General features: G+C 44.1%; 1 protein-coding gene across 1 annotated transcript; it reads left to right on the top strand.

Moving 5' to 3' along the window:
• Positions 1–281: 281 nt before the first annotated feature.
• Positions 282–15,701, top strand: rbbp8l (retinoblastoma binding protein 8-like). Its single transcript, XM_067372029.1, has 14 exons — positions 282–373; positions 5,353–5,395; positions 5,482–5,577; positions 5,651–5,763; positions 5,966–6,041; positions 6,286–6,470; positions 7,402–7,454; positions 7,712–7,779; positions 7,861–8,560; positions 11,401–11,512; positions 11,585–11,619; positions 14,344–14,437; positions 14,528–14,615; positions 14,714–15,701. Exons 1-13 carry the CDS (start codon positions 307–309, stop codon positions 14,611–14,613), a joined length of 1,728 nt encoding a protein of 575 aa, XP_067228130.1. The 5' UTR covers positions 282–306; the 3' UTR covers positions 14,614–14,615; positions 14,714–15,701.
• Positions 15,702–16,570: the final 869 nt, after the last annotated feature.

Raw genomic sequence — 16,570 nt, 5'->3', positions numbered from 1 at the left:
ACTCTCTCACTCTCTCATTTACACACACTTATACATGCATACACAAATAAAGTTAGGCCTACGGTGCTCACCTTGCAGAACCGGTTTAGCAAGACCAGCTTTTAATAGCCATGGCATATATGAGAGTAGAAATTTAAGCTCATATTTTAAAACATTAATCCAGGGCAATGGCAGAACATGAACATGGCACCAATTGTTCACTAATCAAGCTTTAACAAATCTGCATCTCGGTGTTCTTCATTTTTTCCCTTCATACCCCATATCGTAGGAAGACGAGTCAAGTGGCAGGTGTGCAGGAACACCAGCATGGCTGTGGAGAGCTTCTCTGAGCTCCTGCAGAAACTGCGGGAGGTCCATGAGCATGAGTTAGAGGGTAAGACCACCTTAAACACAAATTCACCGCACTGACCGATAGAAAGCTGCTTATTTTGACAGTATCTTCCATACATCCATTGTTGGGTTGTGATGAGGGTCCAGTTACGTAATCAGATTTGTTTTAGTAAAAACCAATGCATCACATTTAAATTTACAACAAAATATCTGATTTAAAATAAGTAACGCAAGCTACTTTGTTGTGAGGTGCGGAGGTGTTGTGTGCGCACAACATGTAAACATGATCCTTATTGTAGCTCTAGACTACAGTGGACGTGCAAAATGAATAATAACTGTGTAATGAAAACTCAGAATATTACTGAAACCTGCAATAATTAAATATGTTCAAGGGTTAGTTCACCCAAAACTCAACTCTTCTCTTATATCCAAATCCTCCGACATTTCTCTTTAGAAATTCATGTTTTAGACTTCTATTTCCCAACTGGTGTTTAGTTTTGCTCTCTCCTCTGAGCTTCAGTGTCCATCATTGCATCGTGCATCGGTCAAAGTTTGCTCTTCTGCCGCAGATTGATGTGTATGGCTGTCTGCTGGAAGCTAGTTATATACTTAATAGTTTTAAATATGGAAATTTTTCTTACAAAAACCCATCGCTTCACTTCAGAAGGCCTTTATTAACACTCTGGAGCCGTATGGATTATTTTTTATGATGGATGGATACACTTTTTTGAACTTCAAAAACTTGTGCCCCATTTAATCCCATTATAAAGCTTGGAAGAGCCAGAATATATTTAATATATCTCTGATTGTGTTCGTCTGAAAAATTCTGCTTAAAATTCATAAACATTAATTTATTGCACATTTATTGGAAAGTCTGAATTTATCAGAAGTCCGAATGTGCGAATATAAAACCAACTTTACCCAAGTCTATTCTTCTGCGATCCATTTCATTTCAATTTTAGTCTAAAAGGGCCTTTACATTTGCCAAAAATAGAACTCTGTTGTTGTTGTTGCCCAGTCAATGTCATGATCACCAGTGTGAGTGCCCTTTCAGCCACTAGAGGGCACTCCATCCTGGACTCTGTTCACCCATTTCATGGACTACATTCCCATACACACTCCCTGGACTTATCACTATTCATCATTGCACTCAGCTGTTTTGTGTTTGTTCATTAGAGTCTGTCTATTTAATCTCAGTTGTTTCTGTCCTCAGTTGTGGTTTGTTGTATTGTTACGAGCACTTTTTGTTACCTCTGGCTTTCTGTTTTTTGTGGACTGTTTCATGGATTTTGACCCTTGCCTGTTCTCTGGATTTTGACCTTGGATTACCCTTTAATAAATGCTGCAACTGGATCCTACCATCTTGTTCTTGTGTGCACCGTGACAGAACAAACCACCACAATGCAAGGATCCAGCAGCGAGGGAGTCTGGTCCCCGGCCAAGGCACAGGGTGCTTGGGGCAGTCCCCAGGATTTGGCGGCGCTGCGGCAGAAGGGTATGAGGATACGGCCATTTATCCAGAGGTTCTGGTCACGGGCAGAGAAGTTTAGCCTCCCTGATGCGGTCCTCAAGGAGACTTGCAACGGCTGTCTGAACAACCCTCTACCGCAGTGGGAGATGGAGCTGGTGGGGAGGTTGAATTTTTGGAACTTTGCCAATTACCTATACCTACGTAAGAATAAGCCGATTCGGAGACCTCCTGTTCCCGCTCCAGCCCGTGTGTCTGCTCCAGAACCCTCTCCACCCTGTGTGTCCACTCCAAGATCCGCTCCAGCCAGTGAGTCTGCTCCAGCCAGTGAGTCCACTCCAGAGCCCACTCCAGAGCCCGCTCCAGCCAGTGAGCCCGCTCCAGGCAGTAAGTCCATTCCAGAGCCCACTCCAGTCAGGGAGTCCACTCCATCCAGTGAGTCCACTCCAGAGTTCGCTCTAGCCAGTGAGTCCACTCCAGTCCCGCATGCTCTCCCTGTTAGTCCTATGATGGCCAAGAGGACTGTCTTCACTTTTTATGTTCTGGCGGTCTTGCGTGCCTGGAGGATGCACTCAGAACAGCCCGAGCCCGCTCCAGCCAGCGAGTCCACTCCAGAGGCCGCTCCAGCCAGTGACTCCGCTCCAGCCAGTGAGTCCACTCCAGAGCCCGCTCCAGCCAGTGAGTCCGCTCCATTCAGTGAGTCCGCTCCAGCGCCCGCTCCAGTCAGTGAGTCCGCTCCTGCCAGTGAGTCCGCTCCAGCGCCCGCTCCAGTCAGTGAGTCCGCTCCTGCCAGTGAGTCCACTCCAGAGCCCGCTCCAGCCAGTGAGTCCGCTCCAGCCAGTGAGTCCGCTCCAGCCAGTGAGTCCGCTCCAGCCAGTGAGTCCGCTCCAGCCAGTGAGTCCGCTCCAGCCAGTGAGTCCGCTCCAGCCAGTGAGTCCGCTCCAGAGCCCGCTCCAGTCAGTGAGTCCGCTCCAGCCAGTGAGTCCGCTCCAGCCAGTGAGTCCGCTCCAGCCAGTGAGTCCGCTCCAGCCAGTGAGTCCGCTCCAGCCAGTGAGTCCGCTCCAGCCAGTGAGTCCGCTCCAGAGCCCGCTCCAGTCAGTGAGTCCGCTCCAGCCAGTGAGTCCGCTCCAGCCAGTGAGTCCGCTCCAGACAGTGAGTCCGCTCCAGTCAGTGAGTCCGCTCCAGCCAGTGAGTCCGCTCCAGAGCCCGCTCCAGCCAGTGAGTCCGCTCCAGCCAGTGAGTCCGCTCCAGCCAGTGAGTCCGCTCCAGCCAGTGAGTCCGCTCCAGCCAGTGAGTCCGCTCCAGCCAGTGAGTCCGCTCCAGCCAGTGAGTCCGCTCCAGTCAGTGAGTCCGCTCCAGTCAGTGAGTCCGCTCCAGCCAGTGAGTCCGCTCCAGCCAGTGAGTCCGCTCCAGCGCCCGCTCCAGCCAGTGAGTCCGCTCCAGTCAGTGAGTCCGCTCCAGCCAGTGAGTCCGCTCCAGAGCCCGCTCCAGCCAGTGAGTCCGCTCCAGCCAGTGAGTCCGCTCCAGCCAGTGAGTCCGCTCCAGCCAGTGAGTCCGCTCCAGCCAGTGAGTCCGCTCCAGCCAGTGAGTCCGCTCCAGCCAGTGAGTCCGCTCCAGCCAGTGAGTCCGCTCCAGCCAGTGAGTCCGCTCCAGAGCCCGCTCCAGTCAGTGAGTCCGCTCCAGTCAGTGAGTCCGCTCCAGCCAGTGAGTCCGCTCCAGCCAGTGAGTCCGCTCCAGAGCCCGCTCCAGTCAGTGAGTCCGCTCCAGAGCCCGCTCCAGTCAGTGAGTCCACTCCAGCCAGTGAGTCCACTCCAGAGCCCGCTCCAGCCAGTGAGTCCGCTCCAGCCAGTGAGTCCACTCCAGAGCCTGCTCCAGTCAGTGAGTCCGCTCCAGCCAGTGAGTCCGCTCCAGCCAGTGAGTCCGCTCCAGCCAGTGAGTCCGCTCCAGCCAGTGAGTCCGCTCCAGCCAGTGAGTCCGCTCCAGCCAGTGAGTCCGCTCCAGCCAGTGAGTCCGCTCCAGCCAGTGAGTCCACTCCAGCCCCGCATGCTTTCCCTGTCAGTCCTGCGATGGACTCAGAGCAGCCCGAGCCCACGGCCGTCCCAGAGCAGCCCCAGCCCCCTGATACGGCCATGGAGGCCACCACCGAGCTGCCCGCTCGCCCTGATATGGCCACGGAGGTCGTCACCGAGCTGCCCGCTCTCCCTGATATGGCCATGAAGCACCCTTGGCCTACTGCCCTGTCGCCGTCCAAGCCTTCTGCCCTGCCGCCACTGCCCAGATCTTCTGTCCTGCCGCCATCATCCAAGCCTTCTGCCCTGCCGCCGCCGCCCAGGCTTTCTGCCCTGCCGCCACTGCCCAGGCCGTCTGAACCGTTGGAACCAGCCTGGTCAGTTCCTCCGGCACCACCCTGGCAATCAGCCAGGATTCCAGACCCGCTGGAACCAGCCTGGTCGGTTCCTCCGGCGCCACCCTGGCAATCAGCCAGGACTCCAGACCCGCTGGAACCAGCCTGGTCAGTTCCTCCAGCGCCACCCTGGCACTCAGCCAGGACTCCAGAACAACTGGAACCAGCCTGGTCAGTTCCTCCAGCACCGCCCTGGCTATCAGTTGGGCACCCTGGATCTGGCCCACCATCCCTCCCCCTGATCCTCCTCCTGTCCACCTCCCTCCTGAGTTTTTTGTGTGTTTGTGTTTTGTCTGGTGGAGCGTCTGGTAGCCGCTCCTTTGAGGGGGGGTAATGTCATGATCACCAGTGTGAGTGCCCTTTCAGCCACTAGAGGGCACTCCATCCTGGACTCTGTTCACCCATTTCATGGACTACATTCCCATACACACTCCCTGGACTTATCACTATTCATCATTGCACTCAGCTGTTTTGTGTTTGTTCATTAGAGTCTGTCTATTTAATCTCAGTTGTTTCTGTCCTCAGTTGTGGTTTGTTGTATTGTTACGAGCACTTTTTGTTACCTCTGGCTTTCTGTTTTTTGTGGACTGTTTCATGGATTTTGACCCTTGCCTGTTCTCTGGATTTTGACCTTGGATTACCCTTTAATAAATGCTGCAACTGGATCCTACCATCTTGTTCTTGTGTGCACCGTGACAGTCAAGGTGAGAAAAAGTAATGCAAAAATAACGTAACAAATTACTTTCCATAAAGATTAATGCAATTACTTTGTATAGGGAGCAACGCAACAGCAAATGCTCCTTAACAATACTCATAAATAAAATCAGTGAAACAATCATTTATAAATAAACAATTTATACATTTACAATTCATGCTATGATGCTATGGGCAAACTCTTAATAAATCTGCAACATGCTTAGTATGAAATTGGCATTGTTTATTCACCATGTCATTCCAAACCTTTTTTTTTTTTTTACTTTTTTCATTTATGTCTTTCTTTCTGAACACAAAAGGAAGTAGTTTAATGAATGAAGGTGGAGTGAATTCAACACAATGGCATTACATTGTGATTCACATTAACACCTAACATATCCGGCTCCTCACACTCCTGTTGTCCAGATTCACTGTGTTTCTCTCTCTCTCTCTACAGTGTGGCAGGAGAAAGTACTGGAGCTGACAAATAAAAAGAACATGTGAGTGAGAATACCACATTGTCCAAGCTAAAATCGACTGACATCAAATTTGACATTCACGTCATTTTGTGTGCGTTCTGTTGTAGCGATACGAAGCGCATGGAAGAACTTTACAACAGGAACCAGCAGATGAGAGAACAGCAGCGGATCCTCACCGAGAACATCAAACAGCTGGAGAACAGGTTTGTGAGAATTCATTCTTGAATTCAATCTCACGTACCGCTGCCCAAACTGGATGTGTCTGTCGATCCTCAGGTTGCGGGCCGGGTTGTGCGACAGGTGTACAGTCACTCAGGATGTGGCTAAAAAAAGACAACAGGAGTATGAAAACTCCCAGATCCAGAGTCTACAGCACATCTCTTTACTGGGTGAGCTATAGAGCCTTCATGTGAAGAAGAAGAAGAAGAAGAAGAAATAGTGACCCAGTGTTGTTGTTATTGTTAACTAAAACTATTAAAACCACAACAGGGGTCAGTCACCCTTTGCAGTATTTACTTCATTGTCCATCTAGTTGAATATATGAAGGAATATCTGAACATTGAAGGTATTCCTGTTTGTTCACTGCTGCAGTGAGTGAGATGAACATACTCAAGAAAGAGAACGACAGACTGAGAGAGGAGCTGAAGGGCTTGAGGAATCCCTCGAAGTGAGTTTCTAACATGCTTCCTTGACATTTGTGTTCAAGCATTTCCTGTTGTGTATCATGGGAAAGTTCAAGTCCTGCCACATAGTGGCACAATCTGATTTACTGTAACTGTAGCTGTGTGACATTAGCCGACATATGTGGGTCACTTTGGCTTGAGGTAAAGGCCGGTTTAACAGACTAGTATTGTGTGTGTTGCATATAATAGTCATGAATGAAAATACAAACATCCTCCTTTACCTTACAGTCGGCAGAATGGTCATTCAGAGGACACGATCAGCCCAGAGGTCAAGATGTCACCTGACACAGCAGTGGCTGCTGTGACTCTACTGACCTCAGGGCTGAAGTCCAGCCAACCTCCACCAGGGGACGCCACTGTACCTGCAGCGACCGTCAAACGAGAGACGGACAACAGCCCAACTGACAGTCTGGGTAATGAAAACCAATGCTATTTTATTCCAACAATACATGAGATATTTGTCATTTGATCAAATGGTAAAATGGTGTGTGTGTGTGTGTGTGTGTGTGTGTGTGTGTGTGTGTGTGTGTGTGTGTGTGTGTGTGTGTGTGTGTGTGTGTGTGTGTGTATACAGTACCAGTCAAGTTATCTTTAATGTTTTTGAAAGTAGTCTCTCATGATCATCAAGCCTCTATTTATTTGATCAAAAATACAGAAAGAACAGTAATATTGTGAAATATTATTACATTTTAAAATGGTTTTATTAAAATATAATTTATTGCTGTGATTCAAAGCTGAATTTGCTCCAGTCTTCAGTGATCATGATCCTTCAGAAATCATTCTAGTATGATGTTTTGATGCTCAGTTATTATCAATATTGGAAAGTTGTGCGCTTAATATTATTTTATAACCTTTGATACTTTTTTCAGGATTCATTAATGAATAAAATGTTAAAAAGAACAGAATTTATTCAAAATATAAATCTTTTCTAACAATATAAATCTTTACTATCACTTTTTTATCAATTTATCACATCAGTGCTGGATAAAAAATATATTTTACTTTCAAAAAAGAAAGAGAAAAAATACAGTACAGTTCAAATAAATGCTGTTCTCTTTTTTTTTTTTTTTTTTTTTTTACATTGTATTCATCAAAGAATTCTCAAAAAAAAGTATCACAGGTTATAAAAAATTATTAAGCAGCACAACTGTTTTCAGTATTGATAACTAAATATCAAATCATCATATTAGAATGATTTCTGAAGGATCATGTGACACTGAAGACTGGAGTAATGATGCTGAAAATTCAAAAATTGAAAAGTTTGCCTGGTACTGAATGTATGTTTCTTTGCTTGTTCCCAACTGTACTGATGAAAACATCTGTAATGTCCTTTCTTCTGAACAGAAAAAGCATCTGAACACAAACTCATGCAAAGCTGGAGCAGGGCGTTTTCATTCGTAAGCAATCATTTTTTCTTAAATAGAATAGAATAGAATAGAATAGAATAGAATAGAATAGAATAGAATAGAATAGAATAGAATAGAAAACTTTATTGTCACTGTAGAGCTGTACAACGAAATTTAGTCTCATTCAAGTGCACACACATACAAATAACACACGTTTTTGCTGTTTCAAGTTGGTTGCTTTATTAAAAATCTTGTTTCTTTCCGTTTCCTTGTGTCTCATTGGTTGCTGAAATTTGTGCTTCTCTCAGGAATCTAAGGGCATGTTGCCCACCTCGAGCCCTGTGAGATGGGGGACCGAACACGGCACTGAAAGGAGGTGAGACAGGCAGACGTGTTGACACTGGAAACAGACAAAATGTTTTGGCACATCTTAATCCTTCTCCTCATGTGTCCACAGAGCTGCCAGCGTGGACTCGGTGGAGCACAGACACTCCCCATTGTCTCCTCTCATCCCATCTCCTCTTAGTCTACTGAAGAACAATCCTATTTTTTCTTCTACTGCCTCTGAGGAACGTAGCAGCCGGCAACAAATCCACGCTCCCGTCCCCTTCCGGCCGCTTCCGATCAAGAGCGGTCGTCTGTCCATCCCGTGGTCACTCTCTGAATCCTCTGACTGGTTGGCAGCGGCCAGCTCTGGTGTTAGTAGTGGAATAGCAGTTAATCCAAGCCAGAGCCCACTCTCAAGCTCAAACATTCTGCGTTTCCCTAAACTGGTCCCACCAAGCGGCGGCCTCCAGTCGCGCATGCACTGCTCAACACCTGCCGGCCTGCGGCCCTGGTCCCGCAGAAACCTCTCAGAGCATGCCGAGAGTAGAGAAAAGAAAGTGACAGAAGCCGTTGCAGCGCCGCCCCAGTGGAGGGTCTCGGCTGCGCAGTCGGAGAGGATCTTTGGAGAGAATTTAAGAGAGGAGGAAGAGGATGCACCGCTGGACCTGTCTGATTCAGGACGCTCAAAAAGCCAAGAGAGAGAGAAAACGCACTCACAGAGCGATGCATCTTCGTCTTTGTCTTCCTCCCCACATGCTGCACTTTCATCGTCGTCTCAATGTCCATCAAGCCCTCAAAGTGACCAGCAGACTGCAGATAATAATACACAGGTAGACTTCAAATGATGCATAAAAACCTCCTCAATAAAGATATATATTTTTCTGAGCAATCTGTTCATGCCTGATTAGAAAGTATAGAAAATCGCTTTAGTTTAGGGTCTTTTAACTAGTTGTTTATTAGCATGCATATTACTAGAACATTGGCTGTTTATTAGTACATATAAAGCACATATTAATGCCTTATTCTGCATGACCTTATTCTACATCCTCAATACCTGAACTTAACAACTCTCTTACTAACTATTAATAAGCAGTAATTAGGAGTTTATTGAGGGAAAAGTCACAGTTAATAGTGAATATGTGTTCCCCGTACTAAAGTGTTACCGAAAATCATAATATGATTTAATAATGAAAATGTAAATTATACTTGAACAAATATATATAATAAATTGCACATCAAAATCCAGAGAAATAAGCCGTTTTAACCAGGACACAGATAGTGATCTTTAATGACATCATACCCGCGTTACCCTCGATTTCTGGTTTTGTTTTGTAGAAACCATGGAGACACCAAAGACACTTTAATAAATTTTGTGTTTTTATTAGACAGGTGAGCAACTGTTTGGATACATTCATCGACAGAAAACTAGTCATTGTTAAATAGCTCAACACAGAGGGCTCTATTTTAACAATCTAAGCACATGGTCTAAAGCGCACGCCACAGGTGCACTTAGGGCGTGTCCAAATCCACTTTTGCTAGTTTATCTATGGAAACAATGGCCAGAGTGCCCGGCGCATGGTTTAAAAGGGTTGTCCCTATCCTCTTAATGAGTCATGGGTGTGTTTTGGGTGTAATGTGCAATAAACTAATCAGAGTCTCATCTCCCATTCCCTTTAAAAGCCAGTTGCGCTCGCGCCGTGGCAGATTCTCTATTTACATGGTGGAATTTGAAAGCGGAAAAACTGAACGCTTCTCTAGCGAGGAAATGGATCTGCTCATGCACGAGGTTAAAGCATGCGAACAGATCATTTACAGGACAAGCTGGATTCCACCAAAGCATTTTTATGCACACAATAACAATATTTTACATTGTAATCCTTATCATATTTGGCATGTTTGTGTGCTGCTGCGTGTCCCTGTGTGCATGGGCGCACAAATGCATTTGCTATTTAAACAATGTGGTGCAGGACGTGAACTAGCAAAAAACACTTGCATCGCGCCTGGCGCCACATTGTGCCGGGTGTATGATAGGGCCCTAAGTCTTATTGTTTGTATCTTGTTTTCTTGATTTACTATGAATACCATGTTTGACCATGCCTAATATTGATCTAGCTTACTGCAGTGTGCAACACGTGCCTCATAGCAATCGCAGAGCAAACGCACAGAGTAGCATTATAACAACTTTCAACACTCAAATGTATCTAATATGATAAACAGGGCTGTGTTACCCCCAGGTGTGCCTGGAAAAGACAGAAATCGACCCCGCGCTTTTGATAAGGGCTGCTTCAATCAGTCACAATATATCATCTTTTAGCTTAGAATATTTTCTTTCAAATGAGACCATTTTCACGTTTCTGTGAGCTTTCTTTCATAAACGATCAACTATTTTGTCGCAGATATGAACAGGAAATGCGAACGGAGAAACACGCGATCTCCAAGCAATCGATCACAGTGTGCTAACGTTTTAGGTCAGGTCGATGGTATATAAATCATGGCCGAACGTTAGCGTTTGTCAATCAAGCCAAACCGTCCATTTAGAAAGCGAGAAATTTGACACTTTAAGGTAAGGAGGCTGATCTCTCAGGTTGACGCGCGAGCTGGCTTGACTGAGGTTTTCGTGAGGATTTGTAGTTTATGGGCTGTTTTGATTTCGGTAATTACATCTAGAAAGTTCAAAGCATTGATGGCATCTATAAAAGAGATATCTAAAAGCGAAATGAAAGTTATTGCCTCGACCGGCGACACAATGGGGAGGACGCGCGAGAGGAGACCTGCGCGTTTAATGGATATATACTATAATACTGCATTTACAAAGCTTATCAGTGGCATGCACTTTGATCGCGGTCCCATTTCTCTCGATGTGAATCGTGAGCTCCAGTCCATAACAATTTAGGCTGTAGATGTGAAGACAACACCTCCCATGATTCCGTGAAATCACGGCATCATCAAGCTACACCTTTGTTTTGAATAAGCGACCTCTAGCGGTGAAAATTACATATTGTGCCTTTAATTAGCTAGAACAAGATGGCAGTAACTCAAGCATTGAGGAAGGGGTATAGGATCTTGCACGATTAGAGGTCCTTGCTTGCTAACATGAAAAGGTTAATTCTGCTTTGGCTTTGTTTAGAGCTATTTAGAACAAATAAAATAAATTTGATTATTTTGTTTCTAAAATGTAAGTTACTCAATATTCACTTCTTGTTTATAAAACTCTTTGCTTTAAACTGTTGTGTACTATTGTATTTGCTAGACACTCAATTAATATTTCTCTGCATGCTGTGCTTGTTCATGGAGCCCTGCACATGGAATATAGAAATAAATAGATATTGTCACCACAATAGCCATGAATTAGAGGCCACATTTTATTAATTTGTTCCCTCATTTTAGGTAAATCTCCGCAGTCTTGTACTTATTTGTTTCCGCATTTTAGTTAAAACATGTACATGTTGTGCTAATTTGCTCCTTTAAGTTAATTAAACTGTAGCAATGATGTTTTAGTTTAACAGCCACAACTTACCTAAAATAAACAAATTTGGGGAAGAAATTCATAATTCGTAGCCACAATGTCTTCTTTTTTCTTCCTTAAATGTCATGTGCAGGTGTCTGTACATGTTTGTATCAGTGAGTATAAAAATAAAACTGACTGTGGTGTTTGGTTGACATTACACAGCAGGAGGAAGCACAAGAAAGATGTAAGGAACAGGAAGAGGTAAAGGAAGGTGAAACATCTTTCAGCTCAGAGAACAAGAAACTCCCATCACTTACCATTTCCCTCCAGCCAGGTAAAGCTTCACTCTCATTGGTCAGTTTAAATTAAATTCGACAATGTTTAATCAATCTGTTTTGCCTTCCAGTTGTGGTTATGGAGCCGCTTAAATCTGGAGGACAGGTAAACTCAGCACTGAATTAATGTTATGTCATTATACAACCTGAATTCCGGAAATGTTGGGACGTTTTTTTAAATTTGAATAAAATGAAAACTAAAAGACTTTCAAATCACTTGAGCCAATATTTTATTCACAATAGAACATAGATAACTTAATAAATGTTTAAAGGGATAGATTTTACACTTTTATCCACTAAATGAGTTCATTTCAAATTTGATGCAGGTCTCAAAGAAGTTGGCACGGGGGCAACAAATGGCTGAAAAAGCAAGAAATGTTGAAAAGATTCAGCTGAGACATCTAGTAACTAATTACGTTTAGTGATATCAGGTCTGTAACACGATTAGCTATAAAGGGATATCTTAGAGAGGCAGAGTCTCTCAGAAATAAAGATGGGCAGAGCTGTGAAAGAGTGAATAAAAAGATTGTGGAATACTTTAAAAACAATGTTCCTCAATGTCAAATTGCAATTACAGTGCATAACATCATCAAAAGAGTCAGAGAAACTGGAGAAATCTCTGTGCGTAAGGGACAAGGCCGAAGACCTTTATTGGATGCCCGTGGTCTTTGGCCCTCAGACGACACTGCATCACTCATCACTAAATGGGCCCAGGAATACTTCCAGAAACCACTGTCGGTAAACACAATCTGCTGTGCCATCTGCAGATGCCAACTAAACCACTGTCGGTAAACACAATCTGCTGTGCCATCTGCAGATGCCAACTAAACCACTGTCGGTAAACACAATCTGCTGTGCCATCTGCAGATGCCAACTAAACCACTGTCGGTAAACACAATCCGCCGTGCCATCTGCAGATGCCAACTAAACCACTGTCGGTAAACACAATCCGCCGTGCCATCTGCAGATACCAACTAAACCACTGTCGGTAAACACAATCCGCCGTGCCATCTGCAGATGCCAACTAAACCACTGTTGGTAAACACAATCCGCCGTGCCATCTGCAGATACCAACTAAACCACTGTCGGTAAACACAATCCGCCGTGCCATCTGCAGATGCCAACTAAACCACTGTCGGTAAACACAATCCGCCATGCCATCTGCAGATGCCAACTAAACCACTGTCGGTAAACACAATCCGCCGTGCCATCTGCAAATACCAACTAAACCACTGTCGGGTAAACACAATCCGCCGTGCCATCTGCAGATGCCAACTACACAACTGTCGGTAAACACAATCCGCCGTGCCATCTGCAGATGCCAACTACACAACTGTCGGTAAACACAATCCGCCGTGCCATCTGCAGATGCCAACTAAACCACTGTCGGTAAACACAATCCGCCGTGCCATCTGCAGATGCCAACTACACAACTGTCGGTAAACACAATCCGCCGTGCCATCTGCAGATGCCAACTAAACCACTGTCGGTAAACACAATCCGCCGTGCCATCTGCAGATGCCAACTAAACCACTGTCGGTAAACACAATCCGCCGTGCCATCTGCAAATACCAACTAAACCACTGTCAGTAAACACAATCCGCCATGCCATCTGCAGATGCCAACTACACAACTGTCGGTAAACACAATCCGCCGTGCCATCTGCAAATACCAACTAAACCACTGTCAGTAAACACAATCCGCCGTGCCATCTGCAGATGCCAACTACACAACTGTCGGTAAACACAATCCGCCGTGCCATCTGCAGATGCCAACTACACAACTGTCGGTAAACACAATCCGCCGTGCCATCTGCAGATGCCAACTAAACCACTGTCGGTAAACACAATCCGCCGTGCCATCTGCAGATGCCAACTAAACCACTGTCAGTAAACACAATCCGCCATGCCATCTGCAGATGCCAACTAAACCACTGTCGGTAAACACAATCCGCCGTGCCATCTGCAAATACCAACTAAACCACTGTCAGTAAACACAATCCGCCATGCCATCTGCAGATGCCAACTACACAACTGTCGGTAAACACAATCCGCCGTGCCATCTGCAAATACCAACTAAACCACTGTCAGTAAACACAATCCGCCGTGCCATCTGCAGATGCCAACTACACAACTGTCGGTAAACACAATCTGCCGTGCCATCTGCAGATGCCAACTAAACCACTGTCGGTAAACACAATCCGCCGTGCCATCTGCAAATACCAACTAAACCACTGTCGGTAAACACAATCCGCCGTGCCATCTGCAGATGCCAACTACACAACTGTCGGTAAACACAATCCGCCGTGCCATCTGCAGATGCCAACTAAACCACTGTCAGTAAACACAATCCGCCGTGCCATCTGCAGATGCCAACTAAAGCTCGATCATGCAAAAAGGAAGCCATATGTGAGCATGGTCCAGAAGCGCCGTCGTGTCCTGTGGGTCAAGCCTCATTTAAAATGGACTGTTTCAGAGTGGAAAAGTGTTCTACAGTCAGACGCGGAGATGCAACACCATGGTAAACATGGTCCCATCCCAACTTTTTTGAGACCTGTAGCAGGCATCAAATTTGAAATGCTCATTTAGTGGATAAAAGTCTAAAATTTCTCAGTTTAAACATTTGTTATGTCATCTATGTTCTATTGTGAATAAAATATTGACTCATGTGATTTGAAAATCTTTTAGTTTTCATTTTATACAAATTTAAAAAAAGTCTCAACATTTCCGAAATTCAGGTTGTATTACATGCAGCTTTAATCGAGGTTTTCTGATGTTATGAGATCAGTTGTAACTTCTGTTTTTTTTGTGGTCGCTGATCTTTTTTGAAGGTCACTGATACTGGGAGCAGACCGATGGAGCAAGAGGAGAAGGAGAATGACAATCTTGAAACAAGCAGAAAAAGACCTGGGCAGGATACTGATGGTGAGAAATCATCTTTTATTCGTTCATGTATTCAGTCAATACATTTAGCATCTGCTGAAATGTCACTTTTGATTCATTGTTCTGTCTCAGCTCTTTTCCAGCATTCGCTAAAGGAGAGGAAAATACGGCTGAGCAGAGGACCTCAAGGAAACCACGCAGCCCCAGATCAACGATGAAGGTCTCTTTTTATTTTTCACCGTTTTATGTTAATATTTTCATGAACAGTTTTCTTTTTCAGTTCGCTTCATATATTTATGTTCTTTTCATTTTTTACAGGCATTGGATTCTACGACAATCTGTGGTTATTAAGCCAGCCGTTTTGTTTTTAGCCTTCATCACCAGCCTCCTCCAATCCAAATCACTGGTGTTCACTTCAGCTTTCCAGAAAAACCAACAAAAAACATTTTAACCGCACATCTGTCAACATCATTTGCATGTATCAAACAGAATCGGTTCTCCAGCGCACATCCCAATTCCATTAGATCTATTATTAGTGTGTGCGAGCGATATAGTTTGTGTAACCTTCATTGTAAATATACAGAATATGTTCCTTCAGTGGCTAGATTTCCCAGCAGTCTTTAGCTGTACTTCAACAGGAAGCCAGCTTTTCTTGCTGACAGGGGGCTGTCAATAAACTTATCCGCTAGATTGATTTATTTTTATTTTTCGTGGTTTCGCTTTCTTCTTCCTCTTTCTTCATTTATACCATGAGTTATTAATAATGTACATATAATTGCTTGCTTTCGTGTGTTGTTACAGTTGTCGTGTCTTCTCTCAGTTTGTGTTCACTCTCTCTTCCGTGTGAGAGCTGTCACATCTCATCTATTTTTGTCTCTGTCTGAGCACCATGGCCTGCTTCTTGTAGATGTGACAAAATGAAAACCCTCGGCTTCCCCTTTTGGTTTTTTTTTGAGATGTCAAGCATATATTTTGTAATAGTGAATTTTCCACTTGCAGCGGTAAAAACTTTCAGTGTAAAGGAGGAAGGTAAAACTGTGAAGAACAAAGTGTACTTTATTAAAGTTTCTGTACCATTGCATTAAACTAGTCTTATACCTTTGCTTTTATCTGAGGTAAAGCTAATTTAGAGATATTAAAAATTCCTAAGTTTGTTGTTAAAAAATGGACACAAAAATAAATGTATTTTACCAAGGCTTACCAAGGTTCCCATAGGCTTTTATTTGATCAGTGCTGTGGTCATACCTTGAGAAGTATCATTCTGTAAATGGTTTAGGATGTGGGAAACACCTACAGTGTTGCAGGAAGAGGTATAAATCGTTTCACCGTGAAGAACATGCCTGCTTTGCATCACTGGAACAATTTAAACTTTTGCCAATCACCACAATATTTAGCTTGCTTACTGAAAGGAGTTTAAATTACAAAGGATCCCATTAAAAACCTGTGGATTTTCTGTTTCCAAATGTTCTAATATAAATGTTTTATTTGTAATTTGATCTATGCGCATTTCTTGACTCTTTCTCTGAGAAGTATTTGCATATCTAGAATTTTCTGTAATTATAAGACTAAAGTTGTTTGGTTTTATTATTATTAAATATTATTACAGAAGAGGGAGATTTATGTATTTGCTGGTCTCTCTTTCTCCATCTATTTCACAAGAAGAGTGTGTTTAATCCCACCATCTGATAGAGGATTATTAGAAGCTCACTGTTTTTCAGAGTCATTATATAACTGAGGCCAGACCAACTGTTTCCAATCCAATAATACATCTGTGCGTCTATCTCTGGTGCTTTTCTAATAGATACACACAGATCTGACAAGCAAACATTGTCTAAATCTGCCTTTATTATCAATGTTTCTTTTCTTTTCATATATACAGGCTATATAAGTGATACATATCCTATATTTAAAACGCATGCCTCAGAATTTGAATGACATTTTGGCCGAATGAAGTGCTGAGGGCGGTTTTTTTTTTTGTTAAAAGTGACATTGCAAACTTTTTTGCAACCTACACACACACACACACACACACACACACACACACTAGCACAAAAAAACCTTGTTTCACAGTGTTCTACAAAGACAATTGCGTGAATAGGGCATGCGGATACTGAAGCGGAATATTCATGACAGATTTCCTCTGACTACACAATGTGTGTCTCAATATGCACTGAG

This window comes from Chanodichthys erythropterus, chromosome 20 (genome assembly GCF_024489055.1).
Source record: "Chanodichthys erythropterus isolate Z2021 chromosome 20, ASM2448905v1, whole genome shotgun sequence".
Lineage (NCBI taxonomy): Eukaryota > Metazoa > Chordata > Actinopteri > Cypriniformes > Xenocyprididae > Chanodichthys > Chanodichthys erythropterus.
This window is presented reverse-complemented; position numbering and strand designations above follow the sequence as displayed.

What these genes read in the sequence shown, in the direction of transcription:
- rbbp8l (XM_067372029.1), top strand. Translation starts at nt 307, where the DNA reads ATGGCTGTGGAGAGCTTCTCTGAGCTCCTGCAGAAACTGCGGGAGGTC. An exon ending in ATCAAACAGCTGGAGAACAG is followed by an intron (nt 5,578 to 5,650) that starts GTTTGTGAGAAT and finishes GTCGATCCTCAG; the next exon opens with GTTGCGGGCCGGGTTGTGCG. An exon ending in CGCTTAAATCTGGAGGACAG is followed by an intron (nt 11,620 to 14,343) that starts GTAAACTCAGCA and finishes TCTTTTTTGAAG; the next exon opens with GTCACTGATACTGGGAGCAG.